The sequence below is a fragment of the Tasmannia lanceolata genome, unplaced genomic scaffold (genome assembly GCF_043159265.1).
Source record: "Tasmannia lanceolata isolate RefF3 unplaced genomic scaffold, GAP_Taslan_0.1 ptg000023l, whole genome shotgun sequence".
Taxonomy (NCBI): Eukaryota; Viridiplantae; Streptophyta; class Magnoliopsida; order Canellales; family Winteraceae; genus Tasmannia; species Tasmannia lanceolata.
This window is the reverse complement of record NW_027518700.1, coordinates 6,486,992-6,508,028: the sequence shown is the minus strand read 5'-3', so window position 1 is coordinate 6,508,028 and position 21,037 is coordinate 6,486,992. Positions and strand designations below refer to the sequence as shown.

General features: G+C 38.0%; 1 protein-coding gene across 3 annotated transcripts in view; it reads right to left on the bottom strand.

Moving 5' to 3' along the window:
• Positions 1-15,156, bottom strand: part of TAF5 (TBP-associated factor 5) — a 50,891-nt gene extending 35,735 nt beyond the window's left edge. For 2 of the 3 annotated variants that reach the window (XM_077366449.1, XM_077366451.1), the window contains exons 1-8: positions 14,915-15,156; positions 10,439-10,520; positions 5,197-5,275; positions 4,973-5,070; positions 4,804-4,860; positions 2,631-2,718; positions 2,384-2,493; positions 1,442-1,549 (exon numbers count right to left, since the gene is read on the bottom strand). In XM_077366449.1, coding sequence (XP_077222564.1) covers positions 1,442-1,549; positions 2,384-2,493; positions 2,631-2,718; positions 4,804-4,860; positions 4,973-5,070; positions 5,197-5,275; positions 10,439-10,520; positions 14,915-15,069 — 777 coding nt within the window. In that variant the 5' untranslated portion in view covers positions 15,070-15,156. Of the gene's footprint in view, positions 1-1,441; positions 1,550-2,383; positions 2,494-2,630; positions 2,719-4,803; positions 4,861-4,972; positions 5,071-5,196; positions 5,276-10,438; positions 10,521-14,914 lie in introns of those variants that run through there. The other variant, XM_077366452.1, reaches the window with a different exon arrangement.
• Between the last annotated feature and the right edge of the window lie 5,881 nt (positions 15,157-21,037).

The window sequence follows — 21,037 nt, the reverse complement described above, 5'->3', positions numbered from 1 at the left end:
GCTTAAGCTCACCAAACTTATGGTGAGCTTAAGCGCCCAATCACATGGGGGCCCACTTTGTTAGGTTGATCCAAAGCATTCATTTTAAAGTCCCTTACATAGATAGGGGGTGTACCAAAAATCAGCTCCATAGGATCATCCTAACCCCTCCATTTGTGGAGGACAAAAATGGACAGACACAAATCTGCCCATTTTTTGTCCTCCACAAATGGAGGGGTTAGGATGATCCTATGGAGCTGATTTTTGGTACACCCCCTATCTATCATAAGGCCTTGCAAATGAATGGTTTGGATCACAACATGTGATTGGGGAGCCACGTGATTGGGGAGCTTAAGCGCACCATAGGTTTGGTGCGCTTAAGCTCACCAACAGTTTCCTCATATATATATATATATATATATATATATATATATATATATATATATATATATATATATATATATATATATATATATATTTGTGTGTGTATAATTATACACACACACCCCCTAGTGTATGTGTGTGTGCCCGTGCGCGCATGTGTGTATGCATGTGTATGTATATACAAATATATACAGTCTAGCCACCATTGTACTTTCTACTGTCCCACTATCTTCTGTGTGTGGTACCATCCAAAAAAAATCTATTTTTGTGTGTGGAAAGCAACAACACTTTACAAGGAACCACTTCCCTGCCATTTATTTGGCGGCATGTTGTCCACATGCAAAAGCAGGGCGCAAAAGTGGAAAATAGGAGGAACTTAAACTCTCAAATATATATATATATATATATATATATATATATATATGAGGAAACTGTTGGTGAGCTTAAGCTCACCAAACTTATGGTGAGCTAGCTTGCCCAATCACATGGGTCCCACATTTTGGGGAGTGATCCAAACCATTCATTTGCAAGGCCTTATCATAGATAGGGGGTGTACCAAAAATCAGCTCCATAGGATCATCCTAACCTCTCCATTTGTGGAGGACAAAAATGGGGCAAATTTGTGTCTGTCCATTTTTGTCCTCCACAAATGGAGGGGTTAGGATGATCCTATGGAGCTGATTTTTGGTACACCCCCCATCTATGTAAGGGACTTTCAAATGAATGGTTTGGATCATCCTAACAAAGTGGGCCCCCATGTGATTGGGCAAGCTAGCTCACCATAAGTTTGGTGAGCTTAAGCTCACCAACAGTTTCCTCAAGTATATATATATATATATATATATATATATATATATATATATATATAGAGAGAGAGAGAGAGAGATGCGGGACTTGCTAAGCAATTTCACAGAAAACCATTTCATGGCCCACTTTTCAGGATAGAACAGCCACATCGCAGAGATTTTAACTTGTTCATTTAATTCATCTAAGGTGGCTGTTCACACACACACGCAAGTCCAAAAATAAGATGGAAGATTTTATTTGCATAACAGTATCTCCCATGCCTAAAGCTTACCTTGTTCTCCTCCAGGTCCCCCTTTTTGTTTTCGCCTTCAGCCTTTTCACTGTCTGAAAGCAAACCAGAGGCCTTCTCCAAGCGTTCTTCCAAAGAATCTTCAAGCAACTGTGATTAAACAAGTATAAATATGTTAGATGATAGAAGTATGGTTATAAAGAAAAATGTAAATTCTAAAATGTAGTGCAGAGCATACAGTTCCAATGGAGAACGGCAAGTTTCATTACTGATGGTTAAAGGGCCAAACCCATTTGGCATGTGAAAATAGGAAGAAGAAGAAGAAGACAATAGCAGACAGAATTTAGAATCTTCGGGGTTCTGCTTTGACTAGTAACGGCCTCAATGTATATTCAATTTTCAAAATAAATAGTCAAAGTACACTCAAGATGTGCATTTAATGCAGACTCCAGTACAGTCTTAAACTTTTAATTGTCCACCGTAGAGTGAATTTGCCCGGGAACAAATTTGACTTTCCAGAATAATAAAAGAACCAGGCTGGAGTACTGTGTTGCTACAACCCTCGCCACCCACCCCACGCACGCTTTATTTGTTCTTTTTTAACTTCCCCGCAACATAATGCTTAGGATTTGAGTTGACATCAAACAAAATTCTAACAAGTCATGCTTCTTTCTCTAGTATAAAATACTTCATAATGACACCAATTGATAATGTAACAGTTAAGAATAAATCAAATGAGACCTCAATTTCCACATAATTTTTTGAATATTACTATGTCTTTCGAAGACTAGGGATGACCGACATCAGATGTGAGAAAGACAGGAATGTCAGCACTAGCTACTAAGACCAATAAATTATTTAATCTACACATCTTCCAAAAAGAAATTAAGCAGAACACTTATTCGAAACTCATAGCAAAGAAAAACTCAGAAACCATTTCGCCACAATAACATTGTTTTCCAATAACTCGCTTTTATAACTCACCCCCCAACGTATTTCTTTCTGATTTATCTGCTTAGCGGCATCATGGCTGCTCCCAACTAGAGTTACAACCTCTGCATCGTCGGAAATTGTGCTGGGCTGCCCAGGTGAAACTGTGAAAGATTTTTGTGAGTGACACATGCATAATAAGATAATCATGATAAATGGAAACATTTGGAAAAGCAAAGTGAAGAGATGTAAAATAAATAGGAACAATATCATTATATAGAAAGTGAAGGTAGAGTTGAACCTTGGAAATCAATACGTTCATTGATTATCCCAAGCATTGTAATTGACTGTGTCTTGTGTAGATATTGCAGCAGAAGTTCATACGAGTACTGAGTGGCAAAATAACAGTCAGTAGCATTTCCATGTCTCAAAATATAACCCAAATCAATTTTTCTACTTCATTAGCTGAAGGTTCACAATAAAAATCTATAATTTTATGGTTATAACTCATGTACAGGTCGGAAGAAAACTCAAGAACAATCTGAAATATGAGCTGGCAGACTACTTCAACTAATTCAATGTAAATTGCCTATAATCCTTAATAAAAAAAATCAGGACATTTAGGGTGCGTTCTTTAACATTCTTTTAGAGTGATTTTCATTTTTATAGCCTAAAAAATGAGAATTTTGTTCTTTAGTGATTTCAACAACTCGTCTAAGAATTCATCCTAATTTTTAGGCATTATTTTATGGGGTGAAAGTTTCTCGCTTCAGGGAATTGGGCGCTATCTCACGATCTTCCCCTCTCTCCGCTCTCAACTTTTTAGCATGAAACGTGTCCACTCCCCAACTTTTTAGCGTGAAACCACGTTTTCCACGTCACCTGCCACACAAAATTGAGGATTTTTATAGATAAGTTAAAAAAACACAATTCTGATTCCAAAGGACTCTAAAAGATAAAGATTAATTATAATTTTTAGAAAGAAAATCTCCAGAATGGTTGAAGAATGCACCCTTAGTGACATTGGTTGGCTGATCTATGATGAATCCAGACGACTGAAAGCATGTGTTTCTGTATTCCTGGAATGAACAAGACCATGGTCCCACATGCAGAAGTCAAAAATAGTTACACGGAGCACAAGAACCATTTTCATTCATTTGCGAAGAAGGAAATTATTTACCAAGAAGAACAATGCTGTGGCACAGCCAAGAACTTAAGGAATCAGAATCCTTAAAAGTTTCTCCTCACAGGTCAAAAGTTTGTCATCCTGTCCACTGCAGAGTTATTTCTGTGTGGATATGGGACATCTTGAAAACATCAAAAAGCCGCTACGGGAGTTGAAAATCTCAAAAAGAAAATGAATGCGACTCCAAGAAGGATCTGAAGTAGAATGGTCCATGTTGATGTTGAGGCAATGCCTTCAATTCGAAGCATAAGCCCAAACCCTAATTTGCATAGAATTTGAGGGTATATAGGGCTCCAACTTCCACATCACCAATGGTTGCATTGCCAACTTCTTTGAATGGTTATGGATCTTATGATTCGATTCTCATGTCTATGGGTAGCAACTTGAAGCTGGGTTCAATCTATTTCATTGGGTTAAATAAATCTCAAAACGACTCCACCTCAATAGATATATGTATGCTACTGGCAGATCCAGATATAAAATAAAAAAGGATGATAAAGAAATATGAGAAAATCTGGCTTCAATCATCAGGTGATGCCTTAACTGTGACACCTTGGGCATTCCAAAGGCCCTACTGCCTAAAGCTTTTCGGGCACCTTTCATAACATTGAAGGCTCCCCCGGCACCTTTGTTATCTTTTAGGATCCGGTCCATTTAAAAGTTAAAACCCTAACATTCCATAAGTTTCACAAAAACAGTGGCATCACAATCTTATTAGTGGTGATCAAACAATTTGAGGTTCAGTTGTCACAAAACAAATAAAAGGTGAGCACAAATCAAATGGGTTAAAGAAAGCATGGCCAACACCATATCCTATGTCTATGCCACTCTGCAAACAAGTTACACTCCTAACAAATGTCCATGAGGGCAGATTAGGTTTGATCATTGACAAATTGTTGAGAAAAATATAGCAAACAAATCATCCAAGTAAGAAATCTGTTCACTTACGATGTGTGAAAATTTCAGAAAGTTATCTACAAAAATAGAGTGCATGGATATCAGTAATTTCTCCATAAAACAATGCTCTGCAACAAAAATACTAACATTACCTTGTAATTTGAATAAAAAAATACACTTTGCTCAATAAAATGCACACCACAACAAATTAGTTGACTCGGTCATAAGCATAGTCTCAAATCTGTGTTCAACTGGTACTATTTTTGGTTTACTTATTAAAAGAACACATTCACTAGTCATAATTTTAACCAAATAGAAACAAATGATCACCCACATCTTTATCTGGCATAAATGCAACCACTACGTCCATAAAGAAGAACTAGGAAAGCACCTGACAAATCTTAATGTTGACTTTGCTCTGCCTCGTAGAATGAGCAAATTCCATCTCCTGCATAGGAATTAAAAGTCATTGACATATGATCCCAGGTTCCAATGTCATTGTTTAATTAATTAAATAATAGAAAATTTTCATGTGAGTCAGGTTGAGCACAGTAATTAACCTCCAGATGCGAGGGAGAAAGAATGCCTTCCAACTTTTGAAGATCCCGTAAATGCATCAATTCATGGTCTTCACGGAAGCTATTGAAAAAAGTTCGGGCTGAGAATTCAACAGGTAGTTAAGTAGTATTCAGGCATAAATACAACTTGTTATAGTAACCAGTCAATACAAGACTTCTGAAATCAAGGAGAAGATATAGTATGAAATATGAAAAACTATGTGTACCTTCCTGGGTATGCCCTTTTGCCACAAGATCCATAAAGCAATGGATAAATACCGGATAGAGCACACGAAGCAATTCATGCTGCAAGTTTCAGTCAATGTTATCAGTTCTAGCTCTATCTATGACTACAAATAGGCCTAGAAGAAACACTACTTGGAAGGCTTCAATTCATCATGGTGCTTTCTCAAAGGGGCATGCTTGGGTTGACCCAGACAAAGTTATCAGTTCTAGCTCTATCTATGACTGCCGACAGGCTTAGAAGAAACAATACTTGGAAGACTTCAATTCAACAAGGTGCATTCTCAAAGGGGCATACTTGGGTTGACCCAGGCTCAATTCAATTCACAAGCATTATTGGCTAGCTGTTATTATTTTAATTTTAGTTGCTTTCATCAAAGTTTAGACACAAAAGAATAAAGAAAAGGTAAACAACTCACTAAAATAGTTAAGGAAAAGAAGCTTGTAAAAAAGGAAACAAAATTATACCAACACGAGACAACGAAAAAAACAATTAAGTAAAATATAGATTGCAACGAAAATACTGAACTATGGAATTATTGGTCACTAATATAAAATATAGAAAGCTCGAGGTGTTCTAAATCTTCTTGGAATTGCATGATTACGCCAACGAGGAGTCAACTGATCCACGTGAGACTCGCTGAAGCGGATGATATCCCAAACATTCCGAATAGAAGATTCGGATATGCAGTTTCTTCAGCCTTATTGTTTGAAGAGGGCCATCAGTTCCCGGAACCACCGTCAGTTCAGAACCTGCTTCGTTTATGGTTCAGGCATAATGAAGGATGAGGAGGATTTGATGCAGGCTCATCGAGCTCAATACCTGTCCCTTGAGGGGAAATAGATCTCAATACCCCTGCAGGAGGGGGAGGGGGACAATCCTGAGTGGCCTTGGCGTGACGACTTTTTTGAGTCGCCAGACCCAAATCCATCCGTGATGCTATGAGGTACCTCATTTTAAAGAAATGGAAGACATGGACAGAAAAAGCCTATGGCTTAAGGAAGGAGCTATGTTCGTTAGAAATCTTGATAAGGATTCCGAATATAGAATTCGCACCCTCAAAGCAATCCTCGATGATATGCAAATGAAGGGTGATTCTAGCAACTACTATCATTCCTTCCGCAAGGCAAGAAATGATTGGGATCTTTTTTCTTCGGATCACAGCATGGAATAATAACATAATGGGATCACAGCATGGAATAATAATAATAACATAATGCTAATCCATGTCCCACACGGCCAAGGAAGCATCGTTTTGAATTCTTACTCAGAGAACCTATTATCTTCTCTGCTAAACTAACCACCTGAGCCAACTCAAGAAAAAAATGACAATCCATTTTATTGTAATTAAAAAATTACAGAGTATGAACACACATCTAGGCCATCCTCTGAAACCAGGGAGAACCGCCGCTTAACGAACTGCTGTAGAGAGGATCTATTGTTGCATGATCTGCACCCCTCTACGGGATCCTTGAAAGGTCTTCGATTTCTCACTTTTCATATCAACCATACCATGGCCGCAAGAGAGGGCCTCCAAAGAACCCTTCCACTAATAGACCAGGGATTTGAAAGCACCTACTCCACACCAAATAAGCTGGAATTGAAAACCAGACCTCCCTAACAAAGCAGCAACTAATGAAAAGATAATCCACAATCTCTTCCAATGAAAAGAAAACCAGACCTCCCTAACAAAACACCTAGTAATGATGATCCGTTCCAAATTAGGCATGTGATCAATGCGGAGAATCTTATCCAAATAAGAATTCCAACAAATAGCACAAACCCAATAAGTACGGATCTTCGAAACCTTCCTACCTGAAGAAGGATCAAAAGGCGAAACTAGATAATTAAAGACGCTAATAAAGAATATTCCATAAACACACTGAATCCAAACACTCTATGCTCCCTGCATCTTTGAATGAAGATAGAATCTAGACGCATCATGAAATCATACATTTTATTGAGCTCGTGATAAAAAAAAAAGGGTGCTGGTGAGACTGGACTCTAAAAACCACATAATATGTACATCATGATGATCGAAAGACTTGCAAACCATAGCCGTACTATCTGAAGACACTTTAAATATGCCAGGGAATTCAACCTTCAAGGGAGCATTGCCCAAACCAAATATCATGCAGAAGCTAATCCGTGATCACATTGAACCGGATAATCAACAGAAAATATTCCCCTAACCTCATAATGTCCCTCCAAAGTATGAAACCCTAACAACTGTAATCATCACGTGGGGCCCACCTACAAGAGCTTGCAGCCTTGCACCATATTTCTCAACAATCACTGCCCACCACAACTGATCATGCTCTTCTCCCAATCGACATAATCATATGCCCAAGAGGGCATCATTCATCTTTTGAAGAATTCTAATGCCAAGGCCCCCTTCCACCTTAGGTCTACACATGGCCTCCCAACTTACCAGATGATATTTCTTGCTCTCCTCATCATTTCAAAGGAAGTTCTATTGGAGATGATCAAACACAGACCACACAGACTGATTACACTAATCGGACAACAAAAGAGTGACAAAAATAAAGTAGCATGTTAGCTAACACCGCTTTGATAAGGATGATCGTTCCCCCTAAAGAAAGATAGGTTTCCTTCCAAGAAGACAGCTTCTATTCCATCATTTCAATCACTAGGTCCCATAGAACCTTGGGCGGCCTTCCAATGCAAACGGATAACCCCATATCGGAGTTAGATATTGCAACCTCCCAACAACCCAAGATTTGCTCATATCCAGCTTTCTCTCCCTCTAACAAATAGACTCGCATCATCAAAGATTTAGAAAATTGATCCTCTAACCAGAAATTGCCTCATAACACTGCAACATTGCCTTCAAGTTTTTCACCTTAAGCTTCATCAATGCAATCTGAAAAGAAGTGAGTCGTATGTGCATAGCAAATAGGAGATCATCCTGCTCAAAGACAATGTCATTAAATAAAAGGTGAAAGGAGAAGGTCGCCCTGCCTAAGAACCCTCGAGTCTTGAAGAAACCCCCCGGCGAGGCGTTCACCACAATCGTGCACCATGCTGATGATAAGCACCTCGTCATTCAGCCACACCATCTACTCCTAAAGTTCTCCCTCTGCATCAGATGATCAAGGTGACTCCACTATACCTTATCTTAAGCCTTCTCCGTATATATCTTACAAAGCACAACACATGCGTACTGCTTTTATAGTAAAATTCCACGCACTCAATGGCGACCATCATCCTGTCAAGAATCTTCTGCAACGAATGAAGGCGCACTGGGGCTTAGAAATCAGCCTTCCAAGAACCTCCTGAGACAATCCACTAAACCCTTAGCAAGGATTTTGTACACACGTCCCACAAGACTCATCGACCAAAAATTCGACAAACTATACGCTCCATCCCTTTTGGGGATGAACAAGATAAAGGCGGCACCAATACTTCTTTCCAAGTTAAGCCCCTCGAAGAAGTCACCAAACATTGTCATCAAATTCTCTATGATCACCTCCCATTACGCTTAAAAGAAAATAAAGCAAAACATATTCAATCCAAGGGCCTAATCACTTTTCATAAAAAAAAAGGGCCCTCTCGACTTCCTCCTTAGTGAATGGAGACTCTAGCCCCTCCCTAACGTCCTGATCAAGTGTCGAATTCAACCCCATTCTAAGTAGGGAGAATATGCCCCTTTCAAACATAAAGAGACTCATAAAATCTCAAGAACTCAAATGAGATCAGAGAAGGATTATCACACCTAACACAGTCAATCATCAAAGCCCGGATGTGCTTGGACCTCCTCCGAACACTAGCTATGTTGGGAAAGTACACCGTGTTCTTACCACCCTCTTTCATCCATCATGTGAAACTACCAGTTACTCCAAAAGCTTAAGCTAATGGAGATGGCGTTATTTAATCTTTTATACTTTAACACTCCCCCTCACGTATGGCCCCTCTTTCTAGGGTTGGCATACACGTGGCACATGTGGCCCCTCTTTTGGGTTTGGCCATTGCATGTGGAGTTTTGCTATCCGGGAGGTTTGAACTCAGTACCTCTAGCTCTGATACCAAAAGCTTTTGGATATCAAATAATTATCAAAAAATCAGATTTTTTGGATGAAATTCCTTAAATTTCAGACCGAAATTTTAGGAAGACGAAATTTCGGTCTAAATAAAGTAACATTTTGACTTTACCCAATTTTGATTTTGTCATCGACCGAAACCCGAAATTTAAAACCTTGCTCCCAGTCATGGTTTTAAATTTCGGTTTTGGTCCCAATTTGAGCCTTGGACGAAACTGAAATTTCGGCTGAAATCCGGTAATAGAAAAAAATAATAATAATAATATTTTATTATATCCGAAATTTCAAATTTTAGGAATTTCTACTCTATTTCTTTTTTTTTAAATCAATTTCCTGAAATTTAGACCGAAATTTCGAATTTCATAAAATTCCGGTTTCGGTTTCAACCTAGGATTTCAGCCGAAATTTAAAAACATGCTCCCAATGCAGCAAGGAATCAGCCATCCACCGTCCAGCTCCGTCCACATTATTACTGCAAAGATTGCACAAGTAGGGCCATACACTGACGAAAAAACTCACTGGATTGCTTAAACATAAAATACGTACAGGCTTAGAAACCCTCTAAAATGTACAAGGTGAGGTGATGTATTGATAAAAAGATAGATGCTTATGATCCTTCGTATGGGAAGGAAGCTCTCATGAATGAGAACATCTATTATGTGAGTAAAGGTTACCAAACCAAAGTTCTTATACATGTGGACAGAGGTCAAAATCTCTACATAAAACACTTCACGAAAATGCCAACATAAAAATTTGAGAAGATTTGAGTTAGACGCTGACAATGACATGTTCCAAGTAAAAACACAAGATTGTGCCACAAATTGGTATGCTGTACGCAAGCCCAGCAGAGGTTATAATAAATATGCAACATCTTAAAGACATGAAGGAGTAGAACTAAGAATAGAAGTAGGAGCAAGACACGGAAATTTCAAAAATCCAAGAGCCAAGCGCTTATCAAGCATTTGTACACCTGGTGGAGGGAATATGAGGAAGTTGTAAAGTGTTTAGTAAGAATGATACATTGGTTAAAAGGTACCAATTGACTGTCATAATTAATAAGTTATTCTTTTGATAGCAGATGACATGGAAAAATAAAAATATTGTTTGGTTCTAATAGTTATTAAGAAATGTAAGTGACAAGCCATCTTATAGATAACTTCTTACCTTGTACAAGTCCAATGAACTATATGTCCATGACCTTAGCTTGCTATACCCGTCTTGGTATCGTGCTGGACCATTCTCTGATCTGACACACAAACACCCATTAGAAAGGTAAAAGTATGCTTTAACATCACATGGCGTCTACTGAAGACAAAGTAGAAAATGTCACAGGGTCTTGAGTTCTTGACCATGTAATTTCAATATCATTTGACGGATCTCAGCAAACTAATAAGCAATTAAATCTGCTATGAAATTTCATATGCCTCGTCAAGAAATAGATAAAGGCAAAAACTACAGTATTACCTAAAAGATAAAAGACTAAATGGAAACTGTTATGCTCCAATAAAAGAAAGAGATGTATTTCTTGCATATTATAGTATTGGTAAAGGTTTTTCTCGAGATTATTTCATCAAATACGACAACATTACCGTAGTATTACCCAATAGATAAAAGATTTAGTGAGAACTGATATGCTCCATGACATGCCATTAAAGAAATAGAGATGTATTTCTTGCATACTATGTAATTATGTATGGTATTCTTAATTATGAATTCCATTTCTTTCGCCGTTTTGTTTTGGCTACTAGAACGGAACATTTCGGTATTCCGGTCGTTTCGTTCGGCGTTTTATTTGGAATTTTTCGTTCCGCTGCAGCATCCGAATTTTTTTAATAGCTAAAAATATGAAAAAATCAAAAATTGTAAAAAAAAAAAACAATTAAATGAAGCAAATATGTGAAAGATCCAACATTTGCTTAAAGGAAAATCACTGCCAACTGAAATGCCTGCGTTGACCAATGTGTTGATCAAAATGCCGATCAATGCCTGACAAGTTGGAAAAAAGATTTATAGACCAAATTATGAGTTTTTTACGGACTTTTGAGATAGAATAATGTTTGGACATGATAGAATTTATGAATTTTTCAAATTGGAAAAACAACCCATCATTTGGAAGTTAAGATTTTGACCTGACCCGTTTTTTTCAAATTTTGCACTAGAATTGGAAAGTTAACTTTTTATCCTTTTAGATTTGGGTCTTGAAACTATTTTTAATAAATCCAAATGGGGGGTCTTCCCTTATTTACATGTAAAGTCATTTAAGTAAATGGAAAAATACCCCATTGTTTGGAAGTTAAGATTTTGAACTAGGCCGTTTTTTCAAATGTTGTACTAGAAGTGGAAAGTTAACTTTTTATCCTTTAGATTTGGGTCTTGAAACTATTTTTAATAAATCCAAATGTAGGGTATTCCCTTTTTTACATGTAAAGTCATTTAAGTAAATGTTAAATGACTTTACATGTAAATACCAAGAAGAGGAAAGAAGAAGAGAAGCGAACTAAGCAGAGGCAAGAAGAAGAGAAGAAGAAGAAAAGCAAAGAATGGGGTATTTCGGACAAAACGGGGCATTTCGTCCGTTTCGTCGGAATACTGAATTTCGTCGGAAATGAACAAAAGGGAATTAAATCCAGAACGAAATGGAAAATATGCCGATTCCATTCCGAATTTCGGTATAGAATGAAATGTTTCGTCCGACGTTTTGTCCATTTCGGACAAAATGAAATGAAATTTATAATCAGGATGGCATTGGTTCAGAAGGTTTTCCTCGAGATTTTTTCATCAAATACAACAACATCATCTTAAATAGGGAAAAAAGTATTACATTTATGTGAACAGTAAAAGCATCAATTGCAAACAAATCTTCTGAAATACCAAAACATTAATTTCACCTATCATACCAAGACCTATGTCACCTGATGATACAAACTGTACTACTTCGAATCCTAGGAGAGTAATCATTTCACAACGAAATAGGAAAGAAATAGGCTATGAAGCAAGAAGGATAATGTGATTCAGGAGCTCATGACTAGGCTTTTATATTGAAGCTCTGATGGACATGACTTTTTTCTTTTTATTTTAGTATTTTATCGCATTTTGGTTACCCTAGAAGCGAGGGATGTCCACATCAAATTATAGCCCATTACTCATTACTCATGGCCCCATTACCCAAGCTCGATACCCATGACACTTTAAAATTCCTTTGTATCCTATTGGCCAATACCATGGCTCAATAATTTCCCTTTAAGCTCTCTTAAATCTCGGTTTTTTTATCCTACTGGCTAGCCTTTGGGCCCACAGCCCACTTGTAAAACCCTAACACCGCTCCCAAAACCAAAAGTTTTGTGAAAAAAAAATAGATCTCTCTCTCTCTCTCTCTCTCTCTCTCTCTCTCTCTCTCTCTCTCTCTCTCTCTCTCTCTCTCTCTCTCTCTCTCTCTCTCTCTCTCTCTCTCTGGTTGAGTTCATAAGCAGCCCCCCCCCCTCGGCCCTCTCTCCCACGATTGCGTTCATAAGCCACCCCCTTCAAAGCCTATCATTCTCCTTTCTTGATCATGATTTATTTTTTAATCTTGATTCCTTTCTTGATCTAGATTTATTTCTTAATTTTGATTCCTTTCTTGATCTTGATTTCTTACTTGATCTTTCTTTTCTCTCTCTTTATCTGTGTTGTGAACAGCCATTCTTTCCCTTCCTCCAGCTTGCTCTTTTCTCCCTCTCGAACATTACCTGCAGCGGATGATCAAAACACGAAGCCGGGCACCCCCTGCAGGTAATAATTCCATTTTCCCTTTACTTTCCATAACATATTTTCTACACAATCTCACCCTTTAAAACTTTCCCTTCCTTTTCTACATAGTCACCCCTTTCCCATCAGTCTTTTACACCCTAATTTAACCCAATCAGCCCTACCCTTGTCACTCGTACACCATACATTGATCCTTTCATTTACCCTTTATTTACTTATCCCATTAGCATGTATGGTATGAGCCTTGGGTATTTTCTTTACATATCCGATTTTTAAGGACAGATTAGGCTCAGATTTTATTTCTTTGTTCGTTAGATAGATGTTTTCTCTTTAAGGAATTATCGTGTGGAACATGATTTGGATGAATTTAGTTTATTTGATGGTTGAACTCTTATGATTAGGAATTATTTGAAACTCCTAGTTGTATTTGATTATTTTATGATCGGTTGATGTTGACTTGGGAATGCATGTTGTTGTCTTGCTCTGTTAAAACCCATATATTGCTCCTAAAGTATCAGAAAGTCATCTAGAAACCTATAGGTTTGCACCAATTTGCTATCAAAACCTAGAGCTCCGATTCCTTTGCCAATTCCATAACCATACGCCATCTAGGCTTTCGATCAACTTCAATTAGAGTCTAGTTAGTCATCCTTATTGAGTTCATTAAATTTCAACCCTCCAAGCATTCGGTGAAAATTTCTGATAGAGTCTAGGTTAGTAGATTTTTGTCTACTAGGGGATCTTTAGGTAGGAATTGTATCTCTGGTGTTGTCTTAGGTGTCTTAGGTCATAGGGTCTATCCCAGGTTAATTACGTGTCAGTCACATTATTTATTGTCTTTCTATTTTTAACTAGGTGTTTTCCAATCTTCGTAGAATTGTTCTGCACATTGATCAAACACGTACAGACAATGGGTAGCAGGGTCAATGCTTCACATCAGGGGTTAGGACAAATCAACCCGGAGGGGCTTTGCAAAAACGAAATCAGCCTATGTTGGACCAGCACTCGCACATGTTATCGAGTTGCCCTTACTCGAATTAGCAAACATATCGGGCTTGAGGCTCCCAAAAGGACATGGACAGAAGCCTCGCTAGCTCATCCATTAGAGACCCTATGGCTAGTTGTTTGAATCCTACTCTCCTTTCCAAGAGCATTGGCACCAGACTGCCAGTAGGTGTGACGAGCACAGATCATGGACTTCTAATATCCAAATTGCAAAATACCGTCTCTAAATATTTCAAATGTGATGAGCCAAATCACAGATCATCTAACTGCCCACGTAGGACATTCGATCCTCAAACTAACTAACAAAACAAGTACATAATGATAGTGCTCTACATGAGGGGAATAATGAGCAATCTCATAAGGGCGAACAAGATGGAAGCATACTTGATGGGGATCATGTGGAGACAATTTGTGTAACCCAGTGCACGATAAGTCAGCTCATTAAAACCCACTCTCCTAAAACTATCATATATATTCCCCTATAGTCAGGATGGCGAGTAGATTTAAGTCCATCATTGTCATTGTCGATAGGTTCTCCAATGCGTCTCAATTCATGTACCTAGGATCTTTGATGCTTCTCATTTCCGGGAAATTTTATGGGGTAAAATAAGGGTTTTATTTCAATAATAGGTTTGGGGCTTACAATCGGTTGTCACAATCTGAATTCGAAGGAGGTGATTACTTAAACAGCTGAGCAACTTCACATAAAGAATAAACAATACAAAAAAAATCTTAAAAACAAAAAGACCTAAGCAACGAATCATGCTAATAAAAAACAGATTTCATCCTACAAAATCATAAGATTCAATGAATCAAAGCTGGAAAAAAACTTTAATTTTAGAAAGAAAAACGAAAGGCAAAAAATAGATTATTAGGGCACAGAAAACGAACTGTGCAAAGGAAAGGATCCTCTTGGCAATGTCAGGATCGGTTTGTGAAGCGGAGGAGACCTTGTTTTGCTCTTCCTGAAAAGCTAGCTCTGTTTGTTTGAAACCTTTCTTCTTCAGATAAGCAATCACCGCTTTCTCTATATCTTCGTTCTCCATTCCCACTTAAATCTAAGAAGAAGAGTAGAATCTCCCTTTTCTAGGGTTTTCAGATGACTTCGAAAAAGGCGCTGATAAAAAAAATACTCCCTAATTCCCTATGAGAGGAAATGATATATTCGTCCCATTGTTGTTTTGGACAGCCCCCTCTAGTGTAAAAGAGCTGTCCCAGGTGAAAAAAGGATGAATATATCACTACCCTTTATATCTTTGAAGAAGTGGACCCATGGTAATTTTAAAGGAAAAAAAAATCTTGAACCTACATGAAGAGACCATATGTTTAATATTTGGGCCCACTTTGTTTGAAATCCAAGCCATTCATTTGTTAGGCCCGGCTTTGAAATCATCTCCATGGGATGATCCTAACCCTCCGATCTATTGATGGACAACACCATATATAAACATCTATAGATTGAAGAGTTAAGATCATCCTATGGAGATGATTTTATTAGAAAGGACTATTTGCAACTGGCCCAACAAATGAAGGTTTGGATCTTGGAACAAGGTATGATTTTTCCCTATTTTCAAGGAAATTGCTAAATTACTTAGGCATGAAATTTTTCATGAAAAATTACATATTTAAGATGAGAGTTTAACTAGGCGGTCATTACCAATCACTATGATGAGTGATCCTAGGTATCAACTATTAGGGCATGTTTGGATCTTGGGAAAAGAAAATTATGGAAAGTTATACTTAGGGGTGAGCATTATTCGGTTAAAACCGAATAACCGAACTTGGTCGGTTCGGTTCGGTTTTTTTCTTTTAGGTTTGGTTTCGGTTTTTTTTTTTGGGGGGAAATTCGGTTTCGGTTTTCTAAAAAAAAAAAAACGGTTAACCGAATAACCGAAATTATGGATGAAAACCATTTTTTTCCAAAAAAAAAGTGATATACCGTAGGATGATCAAAACCGTCAATTTGATTGATCACAACTTAATTAGGTTGTCCTCAAAAAATCATTTCGATCGGATGATCCTAGCCATCCGATCCAAACCGAGATTTTGAGTTTTTTTTTTCCCTCTTTTTCTCCCACAATTCGGTTATTCGATTATAACCAAATAACCGAATTTTGATTCGATTCGGTTACCAAATTTCGGTCTATTTGGTTCGGTTAAAACCGAATAACCACCCTTTATACTTTCCTATAAATTTTTTATGCGTTTTTATTTTCCGGATTTTTTTATGGTTTGAATCACATCCATCAATTTTCTAGAATTTTAAATTCCATTATTTGGTAAGAGCACAGGGAAGACAGCTTGATTTCTTGCCATAGCCTCCAAAGCCCACACAACAAAGTGCAACAAGGCAAAACTATCTTTTTGGGATTTCTTACGTCCTCTCTTGTTTCTTTCTAACCAATGAAATGATGAATGGGTGGTCATTTCATCGAACAACAGCCTATGCCAGTATGCCCTAAGCCTACTAGACAAATCTATCCTTTGGGCATTTCATTGAACGGGTAGTAGCTTTCGACAAAACCAGATAAACTGAGTGACCAAATATCATAGACCAAATCTATCCCAATGAGTTCTGTATCCGAGTGACCACAACATCAAGGGTACTACCGTTTCTCCATAGTCCATGGATTCATTTATATAGGTTTGTATCATCTATATTCAATGCAAATCAATTGAACTGTAGAAAAATTGAAGTTTCCTTCAAATTCCATGGTTTTGTTCTTGTAGGAGCCGGTGGTTGAAGTGGTTAACCCACATTTCTACAACCCAATTAAATTATGGGTGTAATTTGTGTATAAACTTCCAAAATATAGGGGAAAATTTCTAGGCTGTGGCCTTGTATGTGGCACTATCTTAGAATGTGAACACAAAATTAAAAGAAGATTTAATGGATGGGAGATGAAAACTATTCTTCCTCGTACAAGAACGTAGAAAATTTCTAAACCGAAGCTCCAAGTAGAAAATCTCCCACCCTTGAAGATTCGCAGAGTTGATCGATGAGATTCATGACCGTAAGGTATAGAGGGTCATCCTATCTTGTTTCAGCACGTCCGTCATTCGGCGAACTATGAGGCGATCGGACTTTAGTAGTAAGTAGCTCGTGAGAGAGAGAGAGAGGATGCCCCAGTAGTAAGTAGGGAACAGTTTGTTGTTCGAGTCGAGTAACGGCTAATAATAATAACTGGAGTTGCTTAAGAAGTAGGAGACGCTCATATTAGACAAACCATTTAGCTTACTGAGAATCCCTTTTAATCTGCTATAGCTAGAGATGCTATAGCTAGAGATGTTGTTAATAAGGTGAGTTTGAATATATTTGATCACCTTCCTCCTTGATTTTTTTATTTTGTTTTTTGCTTTTCCCTTCTTTGTACATTCGACCTTCTTGATTTTAGAGCCTTTTTCCTCCGTCTAATTACTGTTATTTCAAAAAAAGAAAGAAAGAAAGATCGGAGATGAAAACTATTCTTCCTCATTGATCGTCACGCCCCAACCCTGAAATGTGAGCAAGTTTCATTTTCTGACAAACCCCAAATTTTGGCAAAAAGATCTAACGAGAATTCCAAAACCTTAGATTTTTCATTTTCTAGGACGGATAGGTGAAGGAGAGACTTGAGAAGGCACGAATGAGTAGGAGGTGAGAAATGTTAAAAAATAAAGAAAAAATAAGTCATATTTTGGGTGGACTCCCCAAGCTTCTTTTTTTTTACCTTCTCTTCGCTCAGGGAGTCCCTCTCATGTCTATCCCTTAGCCACCATCCCTAGCCGTTGGGTAAGCAAATGTTCGAGGAAAAAAATCCATCGTAGCTAAACATGCCCTTAGGTCCCATGCAGACACATTCATGTGTGATCATGGTCATTGATCTTGTATCGTTAGGCAAGCCAAGTGGTATTGGTTTCAGGAATGAGGGCCTATGCCTAGTTGAACTGAATAGCTTTTGTATTTCCTTAGATGATAGATGATTATTTAAAAATTCCTCGTACAATATGTGGTCTTTTATTAAAAAGCAATTCCTTTAATTCTGAACGATTATAGTTGTACGGTGGGGAAATGATATTTCCACCCATTCGATGTCTCTTTGGAAAATGGGATTTGCTAGCATCCATCGCAGATGGTCTGTTGCATGTCAGAGGAACCACCTCATGAATGAAAACATAAGAAGACCAACCCGGAGTCGTGGCTCCGGACGGGCTCTTCGACAGTCAAGTCAATAATGGGCACAAAATTGGAAAAACCAAAGTTAGAGATAGTCTTTTTTCCTTAGGAATTCGGTCATCTACCTTGGCATCTGTGAAGGCTATTTATAGCGGGAGCCTTAGGGTAGTTGAATTACCTACCCCAGGACAGGTGTTAGCTCATGTGTGGAATTAATTTTACCTGCCCTTGGTAGATTATCTGGCTACCCCTGGGGTTGGTGCCAACTTCTTAGTGGGCCCTTCAAGGGCCACATGTCGACATCTAATTGGGGGTGACTTTTCATACCCTATCAGTGTCCACAAATCATAGGGTAATTCCAATATGTCACATTCTTCTCTATTAAAACCAAAGAAAAAGATATTGTCGCAAATCACTAGGCAGTTGTTGCAAGTTGCAACAAGTGACTAGAAATAAGGTTGCTTTATCTTTTTCTTAGCCACCTACAAGCTGCAGTGGCCGTTACAAGCATCAAAGGTGAAACATTGATGACTATTGAAGGTGGCTCTGACTTAATCCCAAAACCATTTTCGTGCTTCCTCGTGAAAGCCTCTCTAGCATACAAAATCCAAAAGCCTTCTCTCAATACTCCGTGACTGACCCCACCTGACGTAACCTCAACGTAATTCGAACTTTTTTCATACAAGGGGCCCACCATTTTAAAACTCTGACTCTCTGGGCTAAAAGGAAGTTATTAATTCTCCCCTTTTTTTACTTTAGACACCCCCTCTGAGCTCTACTGTATTTAATACAACTCCTCTTGTGGTCGGGGAATAAAAGGGACCAACTATATCCTTTCCCAACAAACCACATACAGCACAACCCATCTATAAAGAGCCCTCTATTATTCAGCGGGCCCCACTGTCGTGTAGTGAAATATTTAACCCCTTTTCGTACTTACACAGCCCCTCTCAGTGTATTTATTTCTTCTAGGTGGGCTGTCTCAAGTAAGAAAAAGGGGTGAATATATCATTTCCCTGAAACTCCCCAACCATTCCAATAACCATAGAAGGCTCCTTTGAAGAGAAGAAGAAAGCAATGAAAACAATGGTATGAATTTGAAAATTGAACTCTTTAAATGAGGGTATTAATGGTAGTTGAAAAATAATTGAACCATAAAATAAGGGGACTGATATCCAACTCCAACGGCCATATTTTGATAATAGCACTACTCAATTTGTTTTTAAATTTTTTTAATCAGCTTTTGATCTCAATGCGATCAACTACTAATTGAACCATAAAATCAGTAGACTGATGATATCCAACTCCAACCACCATATTTTGATAATAGCACTACTGAATTTCTTTTTAAAATTTCTAATCAGCTTTCTAATCAACTACTCAAGATTCTATAAACATCCAATCAGAAACGTGAGAGAGCAAAGTGACCAGTTATCAGGCTTCCTTGTGAAAGACTCTCTGGCTATACTAAATCCAAAAGAAATGTGATGGACCCCACCTATACGTAATCCAAACATTTTCTAACGGGACCCATCGTATGACATATACGAGGGAAGTGACATATTCGCCCCCTTTTCTTCTCTGGCCATCCCCACTAGGCCACTAGCGTATTTATGAACAATCTTTTTACATTAGAAAGAGGGTGGCCGGGGAAGAACAGGCGCCTAATATATCATTTCCCAACCACATTAGCGGACCCATCTATGCTACTGGGCCCCGTGCACAGCAAAAACTCTAGAAAGTGATATATTCACACCCCCTATTCTTACTTTGACAGCTCCCTCTGGTATATTTATGATCAATCTTTTACACTAAATTCCCAGTAGTGGAAAAAATTAAAAAGGTTTTGCTAACTAGTGCCCTTAGGCACCCGTTAAGGTGCATTGGGAATGATATTTTCCAATCATTTTACACACTGTTTGATAAAAATACTCATTTTCTATGAATTTATTATCAAAAGATGTGTAAAATATAATTTCCTATGCACCTTTAGCAAAACCCAAATTAAAAAGCTTCTCCGTATCTTTGATTACTGGAAGATAAGCCACTTATGGTGTGAAGCAAATGGAGCTGCGGACCTTCTCTCTAAGCATGACTGCCAAGTAAAAGAGGAAGAAATTTCAAATCAATGCCTTCCTAATGAGCTTCTGAACATTGTTCTATCCGACGCCAATGGGATCCTATATGAAAGACTGCAATTTCTTCTTTAGCTCATATCTTTCCATTTGTACTCGGAAGATTCCTCCCCGACTATTGGCCTTTGAGCCCCCTTAGTCTGTAATTCTCTCTCCTTTTTAATGAATCTGGTAGGGGTCTACCTAACCCCAGCTTACTCACCCAAAAAAAAAAAAAAAAACTTTTACACTAAAGGGGGCTGTCCCCAGTAAGAAAAAGGGGCCAATACATCACTTCCCTAAAACTCTCCAACCATTCTAGTGGCTACAGAAGGCTCACTTTGTAGAGAAGATGATGCATCTAGCGTATAATATGACTACTCGTTTTACACTACGAGGGCGTGGTCGGGAAAAAAAGGGGGAGAGTATCTACTATAATAAGCTGGGATGAAAAAGAGAGAGTTTTTTCGATTTTTTTGAAAAATCCGTGAGAATTACACCTCACATTTTTTTACTTTTTTGAACAAATGCCCCCATTCAACTCATATAATTGCAATCCTACCCCCTCCTTTATGCTTTTAACAAAGGCACCCATTAGAGCCGTATAATTTCGATCTTACCCCCCTCCCTTATGATTTTTTAATTAAAAAACTATAGGGTGATCTTGACCATCCGATTTAAGATAAGAGGAATTATGAAAACATCTATAGATTGAAGGGCTAGGATCGGCCTATGGAAATGATT